The 20,883-nt window shown below is 32.1% G+C and overlaps 2 protein-coding genes across 6 annotated transcripts in view; both read left to right on the top strand.

Annotated features, from left to right (window-relative positions):
• The window catches only part of LOC129949467 (feline leukemia virus subgroup C receptor-related protein 2), a 162,859-nt gene that overhangs the window by 7,350 nt on the left and 134,626 nt on the right, over positions 1 to 20,883 (top strand). The gene's annotated exons all lie outside the window — the stretch shown is intronic.
• Positions 9,660 to 11,390, top strand: LOC129950496 (uncharacterized). Its single transcript, XM_056062433.1, has one exon. The coding sequence runs from the start codon at positions 9,660 to 9,662 to the stop codon at positions 11,388 to 11,390; it is 1,731 nt and encodes a 576-aa protein (XP_055918408.1).

The raw sequence follows: 20,883 nt of genomic DNA, 5'->3' as shown, positions 1-20,883 counted from the left end.
TCCAAAGTCATTCCAGATATTTGGCCGTATTGGCGTAAGGTACAGCTTGATTATTAATGATTATTGGAATATTGTTTATCTTTTTATTTGTAAAGTTTATATGTGAAGATTTTGTTTCATTGAGTTTGATTTTTTGGTCCAAGCTCTCACTGTGTCGACGACATTTTATAGTTTTACTGCTGCCATAGAGACACATTTGTCGGTTACCAAAATTGCGGTATCATCTGCAAAAGTAGCCATTATGGTGTGATTATCAACTGGAATATTTCTTGTGTATAGTAAATACAGGGTAGGACCTAGGACACTTCCTTGTGGTACACCAGCTTCTATTTTCTTCAATTCCGAGTATTATTGATCGTACCTTATTTTAAACAATCGGTCTGAGATATACGACTTTAATATTTCAAAGTACTGCCTGGGAAGATCCCTTTGCAGTTTGTACTCAAGTCCCTCATGCCAAACCTTGTCAAAAGCTTGAGCAACATCTAAGAAAATAGCTGAATATACTTGTTTATCTTCTAATGCTTTTTCTATTACATCCGATATTCTATGAACTTGGTCTATCGTGGAATGTTTATTTCTAAAGCCAAACTGATGGTTTGGGATTAACCTTCTTTCTTTTATGATTTTGCTAAATCTCTTCAGAAGCAGTTTTTCAAAAACTTTTGCCATAATTGGTATAAGCTATATTGGTCTGTAAGCCGTCACTTCTGTAGGTGGCTTACCTTGCTTTGGTATGACAATTCTTCAGCAATTTTCCAATGGTGCGGGACATACCGGTGCTTAAGGCATGCATTTATTATATATTGGAGTTTTATGAAGGCTTTCAATGGCATTTCTATCACAACCTGGTGATTTTTTATTTGTTAGTAGCCAAAACCAAATGACACTCCTTGGTTGACATCAAAGTTTATTATCAGTTACGACGTTCCAGGATGGAAAGGCTACATGCACTCAATACCAACAGGCTTGTTTATGATAAAACTAAAATCATTCCTCCTCCGTTCATAAACTCTCCATCTTCCGACTATAATACACTTTACAATGCATTGCACTATGCTAGCAGTTTGTGGTGCAAATTTGGTGGTAACATTTGACTAGCACCTTTAAATATAAAGTAAGGAAATCGTTGCCGCAGCTTCATCTGTCTATCCGTCTATCAAAATGCGTAGTCAGATTGCGTGGATTTCACCTATTAATATCCTATATTGTTCGAATAGGTTTTCTGATAAGTGTAAGTGGCCTGCAAGAGTTAATGAGTACTATATACGCCCTGGTTTCTGTTTAAAAGATGCTGCAAGGAAAAGCTTTCGCTAGAACAGTTCCTGTTTTAATACTAATACAGACATCTTTAGGTAATGTAAAAATGAAACAAGTAGACATAAGCCAACATGAATTAGAGGTAATCCAAAAACTTATGAAAAATTTTCTTGATGGGTCTCCTTCGTTATGTGCATTAAAACAAAACCCTCATTTGATCCATCTTATTGAGAAACTAAAAACAAATCATAGCAAACTAAAGGACCAACAGCACCTTTATGGTTTTAGTTGTTTAATATGAATATGATTCCATATTTCTATTCCACCGGACACTTCTCGTACGCCAAATCAAGTGCCTTTGTGATGACCCCAGATGATTTTAAAAACTTTGTGCAAGAGGGTTACTTTACTATGGGAAGAACTGACTGAATTTGAACAGTTGTGTGGTCCGACCAGACGATTGAACAAACTCTAATGCGTGAAGTGAAGAGTGTGGGTGGCTTGACAACAGGGCGTGGAATCACTGATAGTGTACTCACCCAATGGGTTCTAGGGCTGACTGCAACTCATGAAATTTTTTCATCACTCGAAGAATTCACTGGCGTTCGTTTTTCTTATAGTGAGGAACATGAAGATTTTGGGAAGGCACGGAAAATTAGAGATAATACAGACATTGCAAAGCTGTCAAATTGGTTCCAAATCATACTCCATTTCCAATTACAAATGAAATCATGTCAATAGTGAGTGGCATCGTTGGAGATGATAAAGTAACTAACTCAAGTTTCAAAACTGTTGGATTTGTTTGTGGGGTGAAAACTTCAAAGCTTACAAATGATTTTTGAAACTGAGTTTCTAATTTTTAATTCAAAATGGAATAGCTTGTTTCAACTCCAATTAGCTACTTTTTAAATCTTCTGCTAAGATACTGATTTTAGGTTTTTTTTCAAGGTTAAGTACAAATAAAAACAAAAATTATCATTTTCAAATGTTTGTTTATTGATATTGTCCTACCGAGGTTGGTTTTGAGATTAAAAAACATTATTTTTTTGTATATGAATTTGTCTCTTCAAAACCGATTGACATCCCTTTTCTAGTATCTGTCTTACAAGATAAAACGGAAAAAGAATGTTGCTAACATTTAAGTATTTCTTTGACAAAATTATTTTTTTATTTTTAAATATATTAAACTAGGCATTGAGAGCAGAAGTGGCGTAGTCCTCATTTCATCAAATTTGAGTTTTTAATTAAGAATGGTCCAAAATAACTTTTCCTCCAACGCAGAAGTGATGTTACTTAAATTTAAAATTAATTCAAAAATGGTGAAACATTGTATATTTGAAGGAACTTTTCTAAGACTAAAATAACAAATATTCCTTTGTCGTTAATTCTTTAAATCACAATAATATATTTTCACGGTTTTGAATTGACAGATCGGCAATTATTTTTTTTAACGCAACGTAAACTAAAAGTTAACAAGAACTTTTGAACTTAAAATGGCTTTCACCGAAAAGTAGCAAATTGTAACTTACAACTCTATTTCATCCAAGTTAATAGATGTTACAAATATTCAAATTTGATTTAAGTATATTGCCTTTTAGATTGTCGAAGTTCTTCAATTTCTAAGCTTAGATCATTGAACTTTGGTTTTGTTTTGAATAAATTTCATAAAGGCAATAAACAATAATGCACAAAACATGCAAATCATTCTTAACTTAAAGAAAACTAATTTTTTCTTGGTAGTTCAAATTTCAATAATTGAATAAATATTATGTTGTCTTCTCCTATGTTAATCTAATTCAATTATGGGCTTAGATATTATGTTTGCATAATTTTTGAAATTTAAATTTACCATTCATAAATTCATGTTTACCTCCCACTACTTTACTGCTTCAGAATAACAAGACTTGTTGACTTTTAATGAACCTGCTCTGAATTCAGATGAATTATTCTCTAATAATAACAATAACGTATTTCAACTCAAACGTAACTATACTTATTAACAATATAGAAGTTTAATTACGAAGTATTTGGGTTTGTTAAGATTGAAACAATATTACTCATACACCATTTGACTAATTCAATTATTCTCAATATACTAGAATTGGAAAGCTTCTCTTTTTAATATTTATTAAGGTGTTATATTTTTTACATTATGAAACAATAAAAAAAATTTAAAAAAATAATGCATAAAAATAAATGTGTATTAACGTAAACAAATTTAATTAAATAAAATAAAACACTTTTGTTGTGTGGGTTTGGGTTTATTTTGCCACTTTTGTACTTGTGATGCACCATTTCAATTCAATCGTCAGTTGTGAGAAGGGAAAAAGTCCATTTCGCAAAGTGTTGGGAAAACGTAAAAAACTAAATAGAGTCTAGATTTTACATTTTGTAGATGCAATACCACTAGATAAAATGAAGATCACGTGGATTTGAGTGGAATGAGATAAACATTATGTTTGTATCCGGTTCTAGTAGCCAGGAATAACGATTTCAAACAATGGCGTACCCATTGGTGGGGGGGGTCATAAAGGTCATGACCCCCCCTGGAAGATAATTTGTTTGCTTTTTCGTATTAATTCCCTTCAATTCAAAACTAATCGTATTGCGTTAGTGGATATGACCCCCATTATATTATAAATTATTTATTTTTTGTATATCAAAACAACATTAATTTGTATTTTACTTCCTTAAACTTTGTTACTAAAAGTACTACTTTTAACTAAGGACTGGACCAAGAACATAATATGAATCGGAAATTGAGCCTTTTCCAAAAACGCAGCGTAATTCATCAACTTTTGACCAACTGATGATCCAGGGGGGTGGGGTCATATGAGGAATAAGTAAGTGTATAAAGAAGTCGAAAAAAGTGGGTACCCCGATTCCGTCCAAACAATTGTGTTGATTGAAATTAAGGTTTTCAGCCGGTTAGCGTAAGGCGTTTTTTTAATTTTATTAATACGAAAAAAATAACAGCAGTCCCCATACAAATTTTTTGGTTAAAACAATTGATTTTCTAAAACTTTCTCTAAATTTTGTGTTCTTAATTTGGCTTCTTTCTACAAGAAAATATATTTTGGTATTACTCCAGAAGGGAACCTCTCAAAAATCTTTATTTTGTTTTTAAATTTTCCCAAGAACTAATTAACCGATTTCAATAATCTTCACATTGTGTTCAAGCTCCTTTTGATGATCAAATGATCAAATTGATGATGATTTTTTATGATCAAACATTTTTTTTTTATTTTAAGAGAATTATTAATTTTAATTGAGGAATGTAAAATGTACATGTATAAGCTCTTTATTTAGTGCTTACCAAAACTATTTTTAAGACAAAAATTTGAAATTTGAAATGATTTTCGAAAAAAAATTAGTTAATCTAAATTTTTGAAAAATAAAATGGCATTTAAATTTTTGAGAAAAACTTATTTTGCAGGTACATTTTTAAATCTTAAAATACCTATAGGAAATATTTGTAAACAGACTTTTTGGAAGAAATTAGCAAGTCGAGCATTTTATTTATTTTAAAATTGGTTTTTTGTTGAATACAAAAGATCTTAAAACATTTTAAAAAATTAAATAAATCTACTTTTGAAGTGAATTTGCTTTGGATGCTCTGGAACTAATATTTAAACACGAATTTCAATAATATAAATGTCCCAAAAACAGCAAAAGTGACACTTTTGTTAAACTAATGGCTAATTGAAAAACACAATAAACGGGACATATCTATTGTTATACAATCTTTAAATCTCTTGAGATTTGGAGTGAAAAGAAAGTCTGAGACGTGTAATTTGTGAGTGCCACACAAACGTTTTTTCGGAACTTAATTTGTTTTAATTTAATTTTTTAGAGAAATTATGTAGGTACTCAAAATCACCTATTTACTTAAATTCAAGAACCAAACATTTTTCTTTCTAAAATGTTCAAGTTTTGTTGATTTCTTTAAGATCAAAATACGAGTAAGCAGATTGATAGCGATCGTAATAATAGACTCCCGAAAATAGAGTTCGAAAAACTTCGTCAAAAACTCCCCACATTTCTTCATATCATATCCTCTCCCACTTTCTGGATTTTTGAATTTTTTAGCGTTCCTAGCATAAATAGAAATGGATACAAGAGACGTATATTTTATTTTTTGAAAAAAAGCTAAGTTTCAAAATAATTTCTTACATTTCTGCGTGAAATGCAGCAAAAAAACCTAAACTATTGTATTTCAGCTCTTAAATATGGCATATTTAGAAAACTTTTGGATTCTGGGAATGCATTCATATGTAGGGAGTCATACACATTAAATAGTTAGACCATACTTTTCTGAATAACAGTGTTTTAAAGTAATTTGATAACTAAAGTTAACATTTTAGCAATTAAAATGTGTAAAGGTTAGGTTAATATACTCGTACACATTATGTTATTTAAATTTTGTTAGCCTCCTTTACAAAACATTAAAGAACATTTTTAAGTGAAGAGTAAAAACTCATCTAAGTGTGTGACCCGCCCCCCCGTGATGAAAAGTCTGGATCCCCCTTGATTTCAAAACGTTGGACTTATTCCATTCTTGCAACTTACGGTTTAAAATTTCAAATAAAACTCAAATTTTAATGAAATAAATACATAATTAATTGAAAATGAAGTTTTAAATGATAACAAAATATTTAAGTAATAGTAGAGATTATGTAATTAAAAAAAAGTGGTATACATAAGCAAGATCACATACAAAAATATACTAAAAAAAAAGTTGTATTCTTCTTCTTCTTCATCACCTTCAGAAGCTGTGGTTGGCGATGTTAATATAATTAGGTAGAACTCCTTCTTGTCGTCTTCTGTATATACGATATGGTTTTGCGGACATCTTCCATCTTTTTACGGTTTATGGGAATTTTATTTTCATAAGCCATTGTAGTTGGAAAGGCAGGAGTGGCTAGGCGTTTTTGGAGCAAAAACTAGTGTTTTATAAGACCGTCGATCCATTCCGAAGTTTCGACGCCCCTATATGTTGAGCTGTAGGTCAGATGTCTGTATTTAAAAATCATAAACATGGAATCCTTTAATGATTTGCTATGGTTTTCTTGTAAAAATTTGGCCAAGTGTTTTTGAAATCCAGTATATCATTAGACGAAATGTACGTTACAGTAAATACATGTAGTTCTTATATAGCAGGATCAAGATTTTGAACACTCTTCCATAGCAGACTGCAAACGTGATCAGGTCCTTGCTTTGCTATGCCTTCATGGTACGTATAAAAGTCCGCAGTGTTCTTCTTCATATCATGGACGCAAAATACATAAAGCCACAGTTTTTGCAAATAAAACATTTCTTGCACCTGTTTCTTCGGCAAAGGCATGTTCTGCATATAGTCTAAAACAATAGCTCCAACATCTTCTCTTTCACCACATAAAGCCAGCACCTCTTGTTGTTTATTGTAAAACTTTTTTGCCCGTCTCAGATGAATCATTTTTTCTGCGGTGGCCTCACGTTTAGCAGTATCGCTTAGTCCTGCACTATTCATTTTTGTGCTTAGTACCTCGCATGTTGAACAGACGTCAATATGTACTAGAAATTAGTATGGAAGTGCTTCCTATAAAAATCGTACTTCACGACATCGGTGTGTCCAGGAAACTTGGTGCAGAAGAGTTCACGCATTATCTTGATATTCAGTGATGCCTCCAAATACAGAATATTCTTGCAGCTGTAGTGTGATTCTTTTAAGGGGAAGGATCGTATGTGATTATTCATAGCAACAAGCACACTGTTAGGTACCCTGTTTGCGCGTACATCATGTTTCCCACGCTAATTATTATGGAATTTTGTTGGGTTTTTATATAAAAATTACTGAATATCGAAAACAATATTTTCTGTGAAACAAAATAAGTTTGAAGCCATTATTTTTATTTTTTGAAGTCGAAAGTATTTTTTGTAAAAAAAACTGTCAATTCGATTTTTTCATAATATTATCGAATGTTGAAAACAACATTTCTTATAAGATAAAATTAGTTTGAAGCCAATATTTCAAATCTTTGTAAAGATATTTGAGTCGAAAACCAATTTTTACCAACTTTTGTTAAATTTTTTTTCGGGTTTTTAATTGTTTGTACAAAAACTGTCAATTCGATTTTTTTCAAAATTTTACTGAATGTTAACAACAATTTTTTTGAAAGTTTAAGTAGTTTAAAGCCAATATCTACAATTTTTGAAAAGATATTTGAGTCGAAAATTAATTTTTACCAACTTTTATACATTTTTTTTAGGTTTTTATATTTAGTAAAAGAAACTGTCATTACGTTTTTTCTCAAAATTTGTCCTAATATTGAAACTATACTTCTTATAAGTAAAAATTAGTAAGAAGCTATTATATCAAATTTTTAAAAAGATATTTAAATCGAAAATCATTTTTTACTAACTTTTGTTAATTTTTTTTCGGTTTTTAATTTTTAAAAAATTGTTAATTCGATTTTTTGCAAAATTTTACTGAATTTTGACAACAATATTTTTTGAAAGACAAAAGTAAATTAAAGCCAATATCTACAAGTTTTGAAAAGATATTTGAGTTTAAAATCAATTTTTACCAACTTTTATTATTTCTTTTTAGGTTTTTATTTTTTGTAAAAAAACTGTCAATTCGATTTTTCTCAACATTTTTCAAAATGTTGAAAACAATATTTCTTATAAGATAAAATAAGCTTGAAGCCTAAATTTCAAGTTTTTGAAAAGATATTTGAATCGATATTCAATTTTTACGAACTTTAAGTAATGTTTTTTTTAGATTTTAATTTTTTATAAAAAAAAACTGTCAATTCAATTTTTCTCAAAATTTTACTGAATGTTAACAACAATATTTTTGAAAGAAAAAAGTAGTTTAAAGCCAATATCTAAAATTTTTGAAAAGATATTTGAGTCGAAAATCAATTTTTACCAACTTTTATGCATTTTTTTTAGGTTTTTATGTTTTGTAAAAAAAACTGTCATTTCGATTTTTCTCAAAATGTGTCCTAATGTTGAAACAATATTTCTTATACATAAAAATTAGTTAGAAGCTATTATCTCCAATTTTTTAAAAGATATTTGAGTCGAAAATCATTTTTCACTAACTTTTGTTTTGTTTCGGTTTTTAATTTTTAAAAAACTGTCAATTCGATTTTTTGCAAAATTTTACTGAATTTTGACAACAATATTTTTTGAAAGATAAAAGTAAATTAAAGCCAATATTTCCAAGTTTTGAAAAGATATTTGAGTCGAAAATCAATTTTTACCAACTTTTATTCATTTTGTTTAGGTTTTTATTTTTGTAAAAAAAACTGTCAATTCGATTTTTCTCAAAATTTTTTAAAATGTTGAAAACAATATTTCTTATAAGATAAAATAAGTTTGAAGCCTAAATTTCAAGTTTTTGAAAAGATATTTGAATCGATATTAAATTTTTACCAACTTTGAGTAATGTTTTTTAGATTTTTATTTTTTATAAAAAAAACTGTCAATTCAATTTTGCTCAAAATTTTAAATGAATTTTTTTAAAAAATATACTTCTTTGATATCACGTTACAATTTAATATACACAATTTAATTCAAGTCTCTAGCGTTTTTGGTTCGTAAGATAAAAAAAATATTGTTGGTAATTTTAAAAATTGTAAGAATAATTTAACTAACAACTTTTTTAACCTTAGACGAAAACCTACAAAATGACGAGATGGGAAGTTATCAGTGTGGGTTGCATCCCAGCCTCTTTTTCATAATGTAAAACCACCCACAAGAAGTTTTATTTTGTACACTATCTAAACAAGAAGCTGACTGAATTCAATGTTAAATAAATAAATGTGTGAACACTTTATTACTTGCAACCTGTAATTTAAACAAAATTTCTACATGCGAATAATTTAATAATATACAAAGTAATCTTTATCCTGAGTCCTTATAACCTTAAAGCTGTTTACGAATAGTCAATAAATCAATGAAAATAATATGATAAAAATAATTGTCTCTAATACTTCTCAAAATTATTAACTGAACTTTTCTCAGCCCTCGCCACCGTCTATAATAATCATTCTGATTTTTCGAACGATAATAAACTGTAACGTTTAGCATTTGAAAAACTGTATGCCTATAATCGCTAAACTATTGCCTTGGGCATCATCACTACATCAAAAAGTAGGTAATCGAAATGTTTACCTTGCTTTAGTTTAATATCATGTTTACTCACGAGGATAGTTTATTATGGAATCCAAACATGTGCTCTATCCAGGTTTTTTATTGTATACGTAACCGTAGGTGAAATTCTCAATTCCCCAAAGACCATTCATCCCTCCATAATTACGAAGAGCAAACAAACGAAATGGGCATCCGATTGCATGTGGTGTATAAGTTTAACTTCCTTCCTTTTCACAAAGTTCATTAGACATTCAAAAATGAAGCTTATAACTGTGACGTTCGTAACGCTCGTCTTGACTATTGGAATTTCTGAACAATATTTTCACTCACCTGCAGTTGAACTCATTAAAAAAGTTCACGAGGAAAGTTTTGCGGAGGCGATTTGTTTCGTTTGCGTTGACGGTGCATTTTTGAATTTGTTTTTGAAAGTACATTCTAATATTCCAGTGGTAATTTTTGATTCGCATTCGCCGAATATCTCTTCAAATGCCAGCAAAAGCCTCTATGGCCACGTGATGATAGTGGTTGAAGCTGTCAGAGAGGATCCAAATGATATCGAAGTCCTGCACGAATTAATTCTCCGACTTGGAGTTCGAAATTTTGCAGCCATCATTGCAGAGGATATTGACAGATTACGACGGTACTTCTCGTTCCTATGGGAGAAGAAATTCAGGAGGACTTTTGGAATTGTTAATGGAACTTTCTATGCATATTTTCCGTATGCAGATTCAACAGTTCTTCGGTTTACCAATTTGAACCCTCTCCCGAATGCACAGATGAACCTGAACGGGCACGTGATACGTACTGCTATCAAATTGGACCTGCCTCGGTCATTTTGGTATACTGACAATCATGGTGTTCGAAAAGTGGGAGGCTTTGTTGCCCAAGTGTTGACGCACTTTCTGGAAAAGTACAATGGAACTTTCGTCGATGCTCTGAAGAATAATTTTGAAAAGATGAAGGAGATAGACGCAGTTGTGAAGGGTAACATGGATGTCACTATGAACCCTTACATTCCCTCCGAGGGCATTCAACTAAGTTACCCTGTTAAACTGAGCAGATGGACGATAATAGTTCCACTGAGGGGCTTTTTAGATCCGAATGAGTACTTCTTACGGCCATTTTCACCGACACTCTGGATATGCATCGGACTGACTTGCTTGTACATCATCCTTATGCACATGCTGATGAACATTTTGCTGGGTTTGCCACCAAACATTTGGCATTCATTTAGCCAAATGTATTTAACAATGTTGAATATGTCTTTGGACCAGGAATACTTCAGGGCCTATCGTTTCCAGTTCATTCAAAAAATATTTGCCTTCATCATTGTGAATTTCTATCTTGTGTTTCTGACATCATTTCTGACAGTATACATAAAAGTGAAGGAGTACGACTCGATTGAAGAGCTCATCGATGATGGTTTTCCTGTGATGATGGCCGAATACGATTGGAACTTCACTGACCATAAAATATTCCCAAAGGGCTTTGAGAAAATCCTTTTAATTGTTCCGGCAGATGAGCTGGTTAAGACGCGGTATTCAGTGCAAAATACAACCTATGCATATGGTGGAGGTATAGATGCTTCTAATTTTTTGCAAAGTGTGGTCGCGAGATATTCAAGGCCAAAGTTTAAGTGGATAAGTGCAAGTTTGAATCAAGCCTTGTATGCATTTATTTGGGCCCAGAATGCACCACTTCAAGAAGTCTTAGGTCAGTTTATAATTAGAATTTCTGATTATGGATTAATAATAAAATGGACACAGGACGCAGTTATGCAGGGATCTCAAATTGTGAAGAAATATATGAAGATTAAACCCGAATCTTCGGATATTCTGTTCCCTTTGACGGTTAAACAGTTGCGGTTTGCTTGGACTTGTCTTTTGTCGGGATTGACAGTTGCTTCTGCTGTGTTCTTGGGAGAAAAATTTGGTGTTAATTTGTGGAAGTCGTTTTCGTTTAATAGCAATAGGAACCCAAAAATGTAGTTCTTTTACTTATATAGCCTTCAGAATAATGTTTCATTTGTATAAATAATATGAATAAATTTGGACTGAAACAAAAGTTTGACGATGATGGGGAAATGTTAAGTTATTAGTTTTGGTGAGTTCTATAAGTTATTATTCGTAGCCTTGCCTTGAAATATTTGTGTGGAAAAATCAAACGAACTGAAGGAAATCGTCACTATTACAAAAGTAAAACACTCTTCAATATCAAAAAAGCATGCCACACAAGCAACGAAAAAAACGAGACTACAATATTGGCCATCGATATCTGGTAATTTTCCATACCTTTAGATTTGTCTTGAAGGCAACGTAAAAGATGAGGCCTTAACCATTATTTCTTTATTGATTCAAGAACTTTAAGATGGAATTGGTGGAATTACCGAGGACGCACATTTGTAATGAAAATATTATCAAAAGAGTTGTTGCTACAACTGATATTGTATTTCATTATTAATGGCGCAACTTCCTCTTTGCAATTAAATAAATATCTATTCATTTCCTTTCCGTTTTTTCGTTTTACATATTTGTTTTGATTTGGAATGAGATGTCAAAGACATTCGCCCATTTTTGACAGCCGTTTATTGATATGACAATTGTTGCATATTTTGAAATTAAATTATTCATGGCGCAGACATTAAATAAGTTGTCAATTTGCAATTTTTCACATGCCACACTTGTCAATTTTTGTATAAAATAAGGTACATTGTAAGCCATCCTTTGCATGTTTAAAAATAATTTCAGATTCAGGGCTTATACCAAACTTGTATTGAATGGGAATATCTATACAAAAGTGGAAACATTTGAATTGTGCATGCAGTTTACAATTTAAATCGCGTGATTAAACTAGAATTAGATTTTGAAATCTGCCTGCTGCATGTCTTACTTTTTAAGGAAAATACAGCAGAATAACCGAACTATACACTATGAATTTATGTTTAGCTCGTAGCTATTCCTTTGAGGAAAAGTTCTTATAAAGTACCTTCCTTTTAATTCATCTTCAATAATCACGAAATTTTAGTGCAATATTAGAAGCATAAAATTTCATGAATAATCGTATATCCAGTTTCCTAATGTTTGTGTCTTTCTGGATGTATTCTTATTGAACTCTTAGCCAAGTCAACCGATTTTTTTTTTTACACTTCAGGATTTTCAGAAAGTAGTACGAACATTTAACTATGACAGAACAAAAAATAAAACGAGAAAGTTTACGATAGTGGAGCACTGTTTCTAAACAATGATTTTAAACCCAACTTATTTAAATTTAAATCTATAGATGAACAGTTTAAGTTATATAAAATGATCATTCGACTTAAAGTTTCATTTCCCCATTGTTAGGCATATAGAAGTCATTATGTATAAAATCAAATGTATGCAGGTGATGAGTTCCGCCTCGGTTATTCAAATGTACACAAGATAGCAAATAAGGTCCATCAATTTCATCGGTAAAGAGTTGATGAAAAAATACAAAAGTCATTATTAACACGCCTTTGATGGAGAGTGAAGAATTAGAATACGATGTTCATAGGGAGGCAGATCATAGGGATCTCCCCAAGGAAGACCTTTTAGGGCAAAGCGAATGATTGATTCAATACGTTTTCTATGAATTTCGTTATAGGGAGTCCATACCTGCGAAGCATATTCAAGATGAGGACGAACATGACAATTGTACAAAGGAAGAGTAACACAAAGATCATTGAACTCCGTTTTATAAAACCAAGCATAGAACTTGCCTTATTAACAATAAAATTAATGTGATGTGTAAATTCTAAGTTGAAACAGAAATGACTACCGAAATATTTAAATATGAAGACACAACAGACTTCTTGCTGTGACATATAATAATCAAATACACTACCGATTTGTTTTTCGTAAAAGTTATCGTCTGGCATTTTAAAGGGTTGAGTGAAGGGCTATTTTTCTCACACAGAAATGTGAAACTATAAATGTCGGCTTGTAAGAGAATACGATCATGGGTGGACTTTATTATTTTAAAAATCTTCATGTCGTCATCAAAAATGAGAAGTTCACTAGAGCGTAGACGAGACGATACATCGTTAATAAACAGTATGAACAGAAAAGGGCCAAGATGGCTTCCCTGGGGAACACCAGATTGAGCAACAAAAGGTTCAGAATGACAATTTCTAAATTTTACCTCATAGGATCTGTTTTTAAGGTGTGATTTAATCCAAGCTAAGAAGAATGAAAACCAAGAGCTTTAAGTTTAAATAAAATAATTCCGTGGCTAAGTTGGTCAAAAGCTTTTGAAAAGTCAGTGTATACATAGTCAACTTCATAAACTTGAACATAAGTTTTGAGAATGTAAGCAGATTTGTAACGGTCTTTTTTCACAAAAGCTGCTCGCAAACGAGATTCTCACTAAAAAATGCTACACTTTCACAAAGGACTTGTTTAAACAATTTAGGAATGCAAGAAAGCTTTGCAATGGGCCTGTAGTTGCTTATATCCGACTTGTTACCTTTCTTGAAAATTGGTGTTAGAAATGACTTCTTCCATATACTGGGGAATTAACCTGTTTTTAGAAAAAGTTTGAATAAGAATGTAAGGAGTTCAATTAAAGCATTACTATCTACCCTTTTTTAATATTATGGGGGGAATGTTATTCAAAAAGTTGGAATTTGCACGTAATTTTGTCCAACCTTAGAGATAGGATGGGTTTTAATTCGATTAATGGTTGCAATATTTTTCTGCATCGTCAGTGTTTGATTTATTAGTTTTACTTTTACTACAAATTTTACAACCTAACTTAATGAAAGTTACCTAAATCTTAAAGTATAATTGTCCTTGCTTCCTATTTTCTCATTTTAATTAATTATTTTTAGGAATATAGAACCAAAAAAATCAATTTCAATAATAGCCGTAACTTAAAGGCTCGGCTTCAAACTGTTAAAATAATTCGGGAATCTGTCAAACAAAATGCAGACATAATTGCAGTTCGAAGATATTGAACAATACAAATTAATTTTGAAAGGATTGAACAGAAACAAAATCAAATATCTTCGTTCATAATAGCGTTTCTATATCTGAGAGCAGTTTCGCAAAATTTGTAAAGTTTAACAACGTCCATTTCATTCAACAAACTTATGAATTTATGTTCCGATAAAAAGTCTTTTCCGAATACATTTCTTCTGATTTCTCTCAGAATGAGGTGTTTTTCCAAGAAGTGGACATTATCCTCTTTTTCTGTTAGGTTGCACATATTAAACTCTAGCCCCAAATCAGACCTGTGTGGAATTTACTTCAAATCGACAGGTTCAGTTCAGATCATCACAGAAATAACATGGGCATTATTGGAATCCTGAAAATAGTTATTGTTATTAGATTTCTCATGAACCCTTAAAATTACTTCATATAAGATGTTCTTAGCGACTGATAAATCCTCGATGGGTATATTAAAATTAATTTGACATTCCTCAGCAAGACATTGCTACTCTCGGTACCATGCTGACATTTGGTGGTTTTTGAGGCAAATGAAATATTCTTAGGAATTAGCTACTGTTTTGACTACTTTAAACTTGCTACTATGTGCCTTAAACTTATTCGTGAAGAACACATTCAATATTTAATGCGATCAAATCTTTTTTTGATATATTACGTCCACTGCCACTTTTAATAATCGTAACTTTCAATTAATCGATATTAACTATGAAATTTCATTTCTGGCAATACTGGTAAACCCTGTTCATCAATGCAGATTTTTTCAGAGAATATCGTCTGCGAGGACCATTGCATCCCTGCTAAATCCACTCCACCCAACACACTACCGTTCGTCTATGAATACTGCAAAGAAAGTAGGGCTTAATGATGTACAATGTAATGTGCGACAACACTCCTGATGAGGTTTCGAACCAGACATTAGTACAGCCCTGGTTCCTCTATATAAGTTTTTAAGAACTCAAATAATCGAACAATTGTATCAAAAGCTGCTTTAAATTTAAATATAAAATACATTCATCTTTTTCCTTTGTTCCAAGAAATTCTCTAGCAAGCTCCTGAATATAAAAATGTTATCGATTGCTGAATATTCTGTTCTAAATCCAGCCTGTAACTCCATAAGCAAGCTTATGCTTTATCGTTGTAAAAAGCTTAAAAGATGCATTTAAAACGTAGCTTGCTCCATCAAATAATAATACTTTCTTGTGGATTGGAATTATCTCGAAATTTCTCTGGTGAAAATTCTCTCTTCAAAAGGTGTTTTTTGAGTATGGTAGTCCCATAGGTAGGTAGAAATGGCGATCTCAAGGCAACCTACCCTGAGATCCAATTAGCGCTGTATTGTGCCGTTTTGATACCAAAAACTCGTTTGACCTTTGCTGGAAAGGGATAGATTTATATCTCATCAAGTTCGTGAAAGAATGCTTTTCCAAAGTATTTCATTCTAGTGTTTGCCAAAGCAGGACATTTGCAGAGGAAATGGATTATCGTTTCACTTTCTCTTTGGTCACTACAACTACGGCAAAAGGTGTTGTAAGAGAAACACCAAACTTCTCTGCATGAACTCCTATAGTCCAATGTCCGGTACAAACTGCAACAATCCTGGCTATGTCTTGTTTGTACGGGTTTTATTATAGGTGGGCCATATCTTCCTAAATATAATGCAGTTGGGTAAATTGCTCCACCTTTGGTTTGATTCAGTTTTGTACATAGAAAAGATTTTATAGCACCAAGAGGAATGTTAAACATTGCCGCAAGTGAGCTATGAAGGGCTGATCCTTGCCTGGCTAGCTCTTCAGTCCCATAATTAAAAAAAAACCAACTGGAATACCATTCGAATTGGCTGCTTTTCCATATTTAGGCGTCTCAAGCGTTTATCCCGAATCGTTCACTGTAAATCAACAGTCCAGATGCCAAATGAAGATCCCAAATTTCTTCAGATTTATTTTCTGGGAAATTGTAAGAAGACCGTCAAGTTTAATTGTATTAAACGCGGCACCTGATTCGCGATCTTCATCTACTGCGCTGTCCTGTGGGTGTGGATTCGAAGACTTTCCGTGCCGGAGCATTAGTTTCCATGCGCTCTATACGTGACCCATCCATCTTAGTCGTTGGACATTTACCCTTCTGGATAAGTCTACATCGCTGTACATACATCCCCTTCGATGCATACGGGACCGTAGGGCACACGAAGAACTTTTCTCTCGAAACGACCCAAGGTGCTTTCATCAGTTTTTGTCATAGTACATGCTTTTGCACCGTAAAGCAGGACGGGGATGATGAGGGTCTTATACAGCGACACTTTGGTCCTTCCTTGCCACTCAATTGCTTTCTTAGCAAAAAAAACAGCGGTAAGCAAGAGTTATTCTTCGTTTGATCTCAGTGCTGGTGTTGTTTTATTCTTTCACAGCGCAGCCTAGGTAGACGAAGTCCTTGACTATTTCAAAGTTACGTCTGTCAATAGTGACATTTTGACCGAGACGTCGGTGTTGTAGTTCCTTTTTTGACGATAGTATGTCTTTTGTTTTGCCCTCATTAACCGTTAAACCCATTTTTGCTGCCTCTGAATCAATACTCACAAAAGCCCCCATCAATAAAAATATGAAATACTAGGAAAATATTATGTTAAGGGAAATGGTTTGTTTATATGAATGAACTTATCGAATACACACCATTTTTTGTCAGTAAGCTAGTTTCATCTCAAGACAAAACTCATCCTAGGACATTTCATCCCGGAAATGAAAAATACTTGTAAGCATACTTAACGAGACCAATTGTTTGTGTATTCAACTAGTTCGTTCAAAGCTTTTTCCTTTGGATAGCTTTATTTTAATTTCATATTAGAAGAACCAGGACGGAAAGATATTATCTGAAGATAAGAAAGAATCAGAACATTAATGTTTAAATTGTAAAGCTATCGCCTACTTGTTGTGTAGTTAGGAAGGTGTCTAAAACGAATAAAAAATAGTTCATTGGCGTGCTCAGCTTTATGCAGAAAGATAGATAAATACATGTTTATGATAATAATGAGGTATTGTAATTGCTAGGTAAAAGGTACTTACAACAATCCACTTATATTCCTTCTTTAATTAATGTATATTGAGAAGAGCAAGGGACCCAGAATAGAACCCTGAGGAACACCTCTTTGCACTGGAAGAGGAGAAGACAATATACTGTTCACAAAAACAGATTGCGATCTTTTAGATAGGTACGAATAAATTAATTTAGCTGATGACGATGAAAAATTAAATTTGTAAAGGAGCTTTACGTATAATGTATTTTTATTTACCGTATCAAAAGCTTTTGAAAAATCAACTTTGTCATTATCAACTGCGCTTCTTATTCCTTCAGTAACGCCAATTAAAGCTGTTGTACAGCTATGCTTAGCTCTAAAACCAGACTGATAAGTGCAAATCAGGTTTTTGTTCGGATAAAAAACAGCGTATTTGTTTGTTCATGATTTATTCCAAGACTTTCGAGAGAAAAGGTAAGATTGCAAGATCACAATTCCGAGTTTTTGGTATTGTAATGACCTTAGCTTGTTTCCACGCTGATGGAAACGTGCCTGTCATAAAAATGCTGTTAAATAAATGAGTAATATATTTAAGTATATAAAGAAGAATTGCTTTGAGAAAAGCTGGATTCATGCCATCAATCCGCTCAGAATTGGATTTAATTGCTATCAAACTTTTAAGTACATCTGTTTCCTCAACAACTGATAAATTAAACGTCGTCAACGTTAGATAAGTTATTGTTATTCTTACTACCTACTGCAATATCTTTGAGGTTTTTCTAGAATTTACCTTTTGCTAAACTAGGATCAAGTTTAGGAGCGTAAAAAAGCTTTTTAGATTCCAGTATAGCACAAACTACTCTATTTCATAACCTTTTGTAACAATTATGCAATGCATCAAGCTTAAATATTTCCCATCTACTATATGTCATATCCCTTTCTCTGATGAGTTTAACTATGTTGTTATTTAACCTATACTGAGTCTTGTTTTTTTAAAATCTCTGAATGTAAAGTAGGAGAAAAGTCTGGCTAGTATTCAAAAGTCAGGTAAATAAGATCGTGCTTGGAAAAAGCTGAGGCAGAAAGTTGGCTGTAGAGAAGAATTTTACTTAAATATTTTACAAAAAACATGTATGCATCATCAACCACTATTGTCAGAGATATTGAGGAATATACTCGGCAACTATTTAAACCTTTTTAAAATACGCCATTTAAGGTTACAATTTAATATCATGTAAATTGGGTTGGTTCAAAACTTGAAGCAAACGATTTAAGTAAACCTTATGTATCGAAAGCTCTAGCTATTGGTTTTGTCAGACAGGAGGAGGTACTCAACTGTATATCTAATTAGTAGGTGTAATTCAATTCAAACTTCTAACTGGACTCCTCATATTTTTGTCTTAAATAAAATTGAAATGAAACCGTTTGCAACAACTTTTATTCAAAACAATTAAAAGTCATACGATCTCTAATTTTAAGGATAAAAGTTTTCGGTGTTAATTTAAGACGCAAAAAGTTTAACATCACAGAGTATCTATGTTTAGGTAAGTGCTGAAACTTCAATACAATAAGAATTTATTCTTAAGAAGTTTCTCTAAGAATAGCTAAGACTCATCCTCTAATAACGAAGAACCATTAAATGTGATAGAATAATAGTAGATATTATTTTTCATGACCTTTGAGTACTTTTTTTTATTGTTAATGGCTAATTTGTACTTGTACAAAAAAATGTCATTAATTCTTTTGCCGGAACCATCATCAGTTCACAACTGACTTGGTGCTTACTTAATTCTTAAAATAGTTTTCAATGATTACCTTGCATCATAAGGGCTATAAATTTCCAACAATTCCAGCTCATTTGCAACGGCACGGGTTGGCTCCCTGAGGCGACCAACGAGCCATGGCGGTAGCGATGCTTCCAAGTGCTTTTTAGCTTTTTTGATGTATAAAAATGAAAAATCGCACTCCACAAAGAATGACACAAACTCTCTTATCGACCAACTTGGCTGTGTAATTAGCTCAAAAAAGCCAGGCACTCATGCACAATAAATAAAAATGTGGGTGAAAATCCATGTTAAGGCAAGCAGGAGTACCTATATACATATATATTGTGTCCAAGTCCATTGCATTTTTCTACGGTTCGTCCTCGTCGTCGTCGTCGTGTGGCTTCATAAGTGAAAAACGCTTTACAATATACGGCGAAGTGATGGTGTAGAGCAATTATTTGTGGACGTCTCCTACATATGAACATTTATTTTTCTACCCAAGAACTTCATTAAAAAGAAACAACATCAATCTCAAAGAGTTCAGAGACAGGTATTAGTAGAGAGGTTTGTATATACCTTTAAAAATAGACTTCACTATATTAACTATACCATCCTGACCGGAAAGTTCCACATTCCAATCTTTTACCTTGCACTATTCTCCAATTTCTAGTGTCCGATTCAACGTAATATTTATTGTCCTTTTTAAGGTCTTATTTCCCTGCCGTGACCATGACATTATTTATTTTATCCTTTAAAACTTTTAATTCAATAGAAAAATTCCTTAACGCTTTTTTATGTACTCTTTATCTTAAGTAATAGTCGGTTTTTATAGGTTAATAGAGTATCTTAAAATTGAATACAAAAGTCAATAAAAAGCTAGTGTCCAATTTGATTGGTTTCTCAAGGATGTGGAAATACGGGAGTGCATGTTTTATCACCGAGTAAAATTTTATTTTTTTAAATACGACTCCGTGATTTTAGCACTGTAAATTTCAGAAAAAAAGAAAAACTTAATTAAAAAAAAAAAAACAATTTATGCTAAGGATATCTATCTTAACAAATTCTCCAAGAGCAATTATTCTTGTCATAAAGAATTGGTCAAAATAAAATTTCTTTATCTGCCCAAGTTGTTTACAGAAATGGCTTTTGTACTGAAACGTTGTTTCTTTAATGTCAATTCCATTCATGTCCCTATTAGGTAAAAAAATCAGAGGAAATCATTTTAAATATTTTTTGATGCAACTTCGTAAATTTCTATCACGCAACTACCATTTCAGAACTAGATGAGCAATTGTACGATACGATGTTTTTAGTTTTGGAAAATAAAATGGTATTTTGACTTCTTCTGACATCGCAAAAACTTTTATTTTTAATTATTATCAGAGAAAACTGACAAACTTCAATGAAGTTATGTTAATGAAGCTTATTAGTGGGAAGTCCTCAGAAACAGCTTCGGTATTGGTAATTTTGTGTAACTTTTTAAGCGGGAGGATATAAATATATTTATGTATATATATAGTTTAAACACTGTTTGTTATCTATACAGGATATCGGGTAAGGAATGGATAGTTTTGAAATGATTGCAACCGTAATTTCTTACACTATCGTTGCCAAAATAATTTCAACTTAATTTTATTTTGTTCTAAAATTATTATTTTATTCCAAAAATTTAATAATTCAAAAAAGGAAATAGTTTAAGCATCGCTGGGTATATAATAAAATCTAATAGAAATCCTAAAATCGA

Source organism: Eupeodes corollae, chromosome 3, assembly GCF_945859685.1.
Source record: "Eupeodes corollae chromosome 3, idEupCoro1.1, whole genome shotgun sequence".
NCBI lineage: Eukaryota > Metazoa > Arthropoda > Insecta > Diptera > Syrphidae > Eupeodes > Eupeodes corollae.
This window is presented reverse-complemented; position numbering and strand designations above follow the sequence as displayed.

Coding starts and splice junctions, on each gene's coding strand:
- LOC129950496 (XM_056062433.1), top strand. CDS start 9,660: ATGAAGCTTATAACTGTGACGTTCGTAACGCTCGTCTTGACTATTGGA.